The following is a 5,853-nucleotide window of genomic DNA, read 5'->3' as shown; positions in this document are numbered from 1 at the left end:
ATTAAAAATAAACTGTTTGTTGCATGTTACGCGATAAGCATGGCGTTGTGAGTTTTATAGTGAAAATCATTGGACGAAAGCACCCCAATTTGTGAGGTGATAAGCAGTGTGCAGTAAATAAAATGTTACCTCTGCCCACAGTTTATGTGCAGTTCTTAAGGCCATTCGTCATGCACTTCATTCTCCAGTGTGCCTTGAACAGACTGGATGATAGGCCATTTACGGAAGCAAAGGTCCTGGGAGCCTGGCCTCACAGCTCATCAGCCCAGAAAGCCATTCGAGCTCTTCTTCAGTACCTGAAGGCGACAGGCTTGTGTGCCAGACTGTATACATGCTGCACGTAGCTTAGACATGTGAAAGTGCCATCAAGACTCGTGTCTTCTCTCTCTCTCTTTCTTTCACCCCCCTCATCCCCCTTCCCACGCGTAGGATAGCAAACTGGAGTAAGTCTGGTTAACCTCGCTGCTTTTCCTTGCTCACTTCTCTCTCTCTCTTTAAGCCATTCGCTTTCTTCACAACATGGTATACCCCATAATGTGTTGTTTTTCGACATACAGAGAAAGCTTATTCTTTCATAACTAATCATTATGTTCCGTTCTCTCTTCCGCTTAGTGGTTTGTTAACTGTTATTATTCCTTTTGTAGTATAAGTTGATGTCCAGAATGTTGTATCCTTTATATCGTCCTCTAATGCTGCCCCACTTGCCTTAAAAGAGAGAAAAATATATTTATTAAAATGCAGATAATTTTGCCGGAGTGTATGTAGGAGCCTACTCGCTACTCTGCATACAGGAAAGAGAATCGGGAACGGAAAGGCCGTAGAAAAATGAGGGCAGAAGATGAAAGAACAAGTAAGTCTGTGTACGAACGCCTACTTTTTCTACTCTGCACAATATGCGGAAAAACAGCGAAATGGCAGTGTGCAAATTTTCGTTGACCAGAAATGGTTTTGTTTTCTTCTTGGGGCAGCCATGCACGATCTCATGTGTCGGCGTTATACAACAAACGCAGTATTTAGCGCAGATGGCCGAGAGTCAATCACTGTATCGTCACTGCACGTACATCGGCACGAACACATTACTGCGAACAGTTCCCCGTAGACAACATAGTGAAAATAAGTCATCGCAAATACTTACCTGCAATAAATGTCATCCATAAGAAGACTAAATGTCTCAAACGCTTCCATGCGGATAAAAGTTCGATATTACTACCGGCAAACTTTGAACATGTTCCACTATGACACAAGAGGCACAGAATACCTAAATGCCGCTTGATACATGTGACACTTTTCTCAGCCTACACCTGTCATTACGAAATAGTACAAATCGCCATTAGTTGCAAAGGGTTTCATTAACCGCTATAATTAACTGTCTCTTCTCATAGATTACAACACGTGCATGAGTGATTTTTTTTTTCGTACTACGGCTACCTAGAATAGGGTTGGCCGCCCACCTTCGGGAATTAACAGCTTGGTCATCGAAATAGACACTCACCCATACCATAACGACCTTTTGTTCAGACGGTCGCAACCCCATGGTCTGCCTTTTTTGTTTTTGGTGAGGATGCTGCACTGTCTCCTCCTAGAGAGAAAAATTAGAGGACGCTTAAGCTCCGCTTTTAAGAGTGGAACGTGATAGCATTCAAAGATCCCTGACTGCTTCTCACGGTTCCCGACGATTGCTGCTTATGCAACCGTAATGGTTACTGGTAAACACTCGCGGCGAACGCTATGCATGTAGGCGAGCTTTCTAGTAGAAACGCGGTCTCTAGCGTGGGCCGATCCCGGAGATAGTGCACGACCGCGCCAAAGAAATTAAATCATTTTTCAAGTTTCCGTGTTTGTTTAACACCTTTAATATTTCAGTCTGAGAAGATTTAACATAAAAGGCACGCGCTGTGGGTGTTTTGTTTCATGACATTTGTTTGTGGATTGTCATTCTCAAAATTCTGAGGAATAGCTTTGCCAAGAATGCGAGACAAGGGATGAGCAACATTAGTGATAGAATGGTGTGGCAATATAGCCCGCATATATCGCACTTAATATAAGAAGGCGTGCGCTATAAACCTAAATATATTCGGAGGCCCCGCGTGGTTGGGGATGATTTTCTCAGCCATGGCCGCCGGCGCCAACGCCGACACCGACGCCGACGCCGGATTTTCGGCGACTCGGGGCCCTTAACGCTATCGCGTTAAAACAGCACAGGAGGGAGGTTTTCTTGCCCTGCCTTTCTCATGCGCAACAGTTATGGTCTTGCCGCATGTCAGTTTGAGCGTATCGTTTCACCCTGTAAAGCGTGCTCTGTTACAAACTGACCTTGAACGCGGCGAAGAAACCGTTACAGAGCTCCTGACGTCGTTGCTTCACATACTAAAAAATAATCGCTCTTGATAGGAAATGATAATGAAATCTGCCTAACTTAGCAGCTGTGAAAAATATTCGAATATTTTTCTATATAATGATTACAAGACCTCCATTCTCATTGCATATTGATAAACATGAGACATCTTTAAAAGGAGCTGTACATGCTATCAAATAACAAAACGCAAGCCTTCTTTTAACTGGTGTAGCAGAAAGCAAATATGCGTCTAATCTTCCGACCTGATCTCCCAGTGAAATCTAATTTAATTATCTTTGTTAGACGAATATAAGTAATATAAGTGAAACGTTAAGGATTCGGTTAGGAATAAAGCGTACTTGGTAAAGGCAGAATGCAATGCTTCTCACGGGTGCCAGCGTTGATCTGGTTAAAGTCACTGAAAGCACACTGATGAAGAAAACATTCCAACAACTTTGACAGAGTTGCGTACTCACTTGTGAGTGCGCAGTAGATCACGTATAAAATGTCATTTTACACCATTGCTCTTGATGCGAGCTGGTCAATTAAGGAATGTTCAACAGAGAATTCAAAATAAAACTTGTTGCATAGGAACATTTCTTATGGAATGCACTTTGTGTTCATATTCAAAGTAATTAGTTTGGTTTTGCGAAAGCATATACGGCGTCATGTATCCTTCGCTGAACGTAAACTACATGCGTGACTCATGAGCACATATGCCTACAACATAGGCAATGTTTCAAGAGCGGAAGATAGCGAGAGTTCTACTGGATAGCACAAGTACTGACAATATGCGTTCGTTAGGTCAAGTGAAATTGGATAACGCAAATGCGACAGCGCAAGTGCGACAGCGCAAGTGCCACCAATTGCTGTCACGTATAATCATTTTATGTCTCCTGATTTTACTGATTTCTTATGCGGCTGCTCTGCTTGATTTAGCGTAATATCTATGACATAGTTAGGTCATCTTAAAAGCCCGAATCACGTGCTTTTTCAATGATAGAACGCCAGACACGGGGACGTATTCTCGGACGATCACCTTCAGCGATACTGTCACTTTTGCATGATGTAATGCTCAACCAGCCAATCAGCTCATCCGGTTTTGCTCAACCAGCCAATAAGCGCGCACTGAAAGTGATATCGCCGAAAGGGACCGTCCGAGAATTCGTAGCACTGTTACACTCGCTCGGTGTCGACTCACTCCGACACTGCGTTGACAGGGGTGTTTTAAACCACACGGTTGATGTGGACGCCACACACATGAGGAATATTTCATTTGCCTATAGCCATTTCAGTCGTGTCGCATCTGTACGTCTGTGACGCCATTCCTCGTTCATACTGTAATTTTATTTGTGCATCTTAAGGATGTCGATTTTGAATGGTCTACTTCTTGTCCTCTACAGGTAGAACAACACCTGGCTGTGGAACGCTCTTCTGGACGGCCCTGGAAGCCGTGTTCGTCTTCTTCCTTCTGCGCTAACGCATTCGAAGGCCGTGACGTCACAATGACAAGCGCACACTTGGACAGAGGAGAATTCAGCGGGGTTTGGCTTAATGTGTAGCATCACTGTTGCTCATGCTTGGCGACAATCGCGGATCCGAGGACCCCAGTTCGCCAAATTCAGTATCGGCGGAAGACACGGCAACTGTGCGCGTTCAGTGCGTCGTGCTTCGAACTGCAGTGCTGGGATGACCGCTATGTGTGTCTATGCTTCCGGTGGCGATTTGTTTTGTTCTTGTTGTTGTTGTTACACTCCTATGTTACAGTGTTGGTAAGCAGTTGCTGCGGCCCTGCACCGACACGACGTGTTTGATAGGCATTTCTGTGAGAGCCGCGATGTTGTCGCTGCATAGTTAAGCATTCTAGAATGTGTACAAGAGATGGGAACTGGCGACGTCTTATCTCCGAGAGGTGAAGTCGCTGGACAAGACGTGCTGCGGGTGTGTTGAGCATAATCCCGGTCGATAAGCAGTTCATTGAGGTAAGTATCGGCAGCGAGACGCTTGTATTACAGTTCGCATTCCTGAAATTAGGCATGGTACACGTGCTGGTGTCGCATGGAGAGTGAACCCTGAGAAGCATTATGCCCACACACTTGCTAGTGGAAAACAGACAGACATAATTTAGGCGGCATGGCATAATGCCCCGTTGGGATCTAGCTTTAATGTGCACCAACCGTTACTAGATTGTGTTTCAGAGATAATCTCTCTTCATGAAATGATGCTATTGGAGCAAAAGAAAGCCTTCCTTCGTTTTTTTTTTCTCGTTTTTTTTTTGCGGAGCACCGAGAAATCCAGTTAATAATTGTTCTTTGCACTAGGATATAAAACGGAAATTCGTTTTATTAAGTAAACTTTTGTTACCGCGTTGACACCAGTTTATTCGTGTAAGACCTATCCAGAGAACAAGGCTCGTATTCACAAAGCATCTCTTACGTAAGTGTTCTTTGACAGTAGCCAGCCCGTAGATGTCGTCCAATTGAAAGCGTACCGAACAATAATGAGGCGATAGCTAATGCGGCAGCAAGTCGAGAATTGAATCTACGTCAGAGAGATTTAACAAATACGTGCCCAGTTACTTTTATTCCCCAATATAACATTACTTGGTGTTTCTGACTATTCAACTACAAAACTGTGCTAAAGTCCAATTATTCCATGTTCAGCTTAATACTGATGCGAAGTATGCGAAGCTGTCGCAAAAATGGTGCGGGAAACTTATGAAACCATTGAGCTGCACACACAAGCGTTTCGGTAAAGTTGCTGGGGGGAAACTAATGCAGATATTTTTCTATAATTTACGCACATCGTGAGAACTACATAATGGTCACCCTTCATGAGTAAAAAACGTGGAAAGAACAGAGTGCTGATATGGTTGGAAATGCATCGTTCTTTTAGCACAACACCGCCCAGATTGATATGTAACGAAAGTATTGCGAGTAAACCTGCTTGATTAGGTTAGCTTGTACCTTTACTAAAAAAACACTGTTACGCGCAGGATCACGGAGACATCTAAAATAAGCTTGGACGTGTTTTATTGCGTCCGCCGACCAAGTTCATTTCCCCACTGGTTTCTCTTCCACCAACCCCGTACCTCTCGCTCCCCCCAACCCTGTCCTTTTTGAATTCAGGGATAGAAGGCAAAGGAAGCGTCGCAGCAATACGAGGACATGACCCGCTATCCCAGCAGCCCGAACAGACCGAAGGCAGCGGTGACGCAATAAAAGTGCCTCTACTATTCAACCGTCTGTTCTCTGTTCTTTGGCCGTATAGATGTGCCGTCGGCGTTAAACACGTGTCGTAAGAAATGGAAATCGAGCTTCTTCTTGCGATTCCTTCTGATTCTCGAGTGTATCGAGTAAATGAGTTTAAAGCTAGACTGGGCAACGCCCTCCAGACGACGCAGCTCTTTCTCGCTTTTTCCTTTGCTTCCCTTTCTCCTCTGGTGTTTGTAAGCGCTATAGGTACGGCCATCTGTTTCCGATCACCGAATCTAAGCGCTATTGGACAAGGTAAGTCTG

The 5,853-nt window shown here is 44.4% G+C and overlaps 1 protein-coding gene across 1 annotated transcript in view; it reads left to right on the top strand.

The window, feature by feature from the left end:
* LOC119442800 (synaptogenesis protein syg-2) overlaps positions 1 to 5,570 on the top strand; it is a 156,507-nt gene extending 150,937 nt beyond the window's left edge. The window contains exons 8-9 of the mRNA XM_037707827.2: positions 3,739 to 4,317; positions 5,464 to 5,570. Of these exons, the coding sequence (XP_037563755.1) occupies positions 3,739 to 3,815 (77 nt within the window). The 3' untranslated portion in view covers positions 3,816 to 4,317; positions 5,464 to 5,570. The remainder of the gene's footprint in view (positions 1 to 3,738; positions 4,318 to 5,463) is intronic.
* The last annotated feature ends 283 nt before the right edge of the window (positions 5,571 to 5,853 follow it).

This window comes from Dermacentor silvarum, chromosome 2, assembly GCF_013339745.2.
Source record: "Dermacentor silvarum isolate Dsil-2018 chromosome 2, BIME_Dsil_1.4, whole genome shotgun sequence".
Classification (NCBI taxonomy): domain Eukaryota; kingdom Metazoa; phylum Arthropoda; class Arachnida; order Ixodida; family Ixodidae; genus Dermacentor; species Dermacentor silvarum.
Note: the sequence above shows the minus strand (reverse complement) of the source record. Positions and strands in the feature narration are given on the sequence as shown.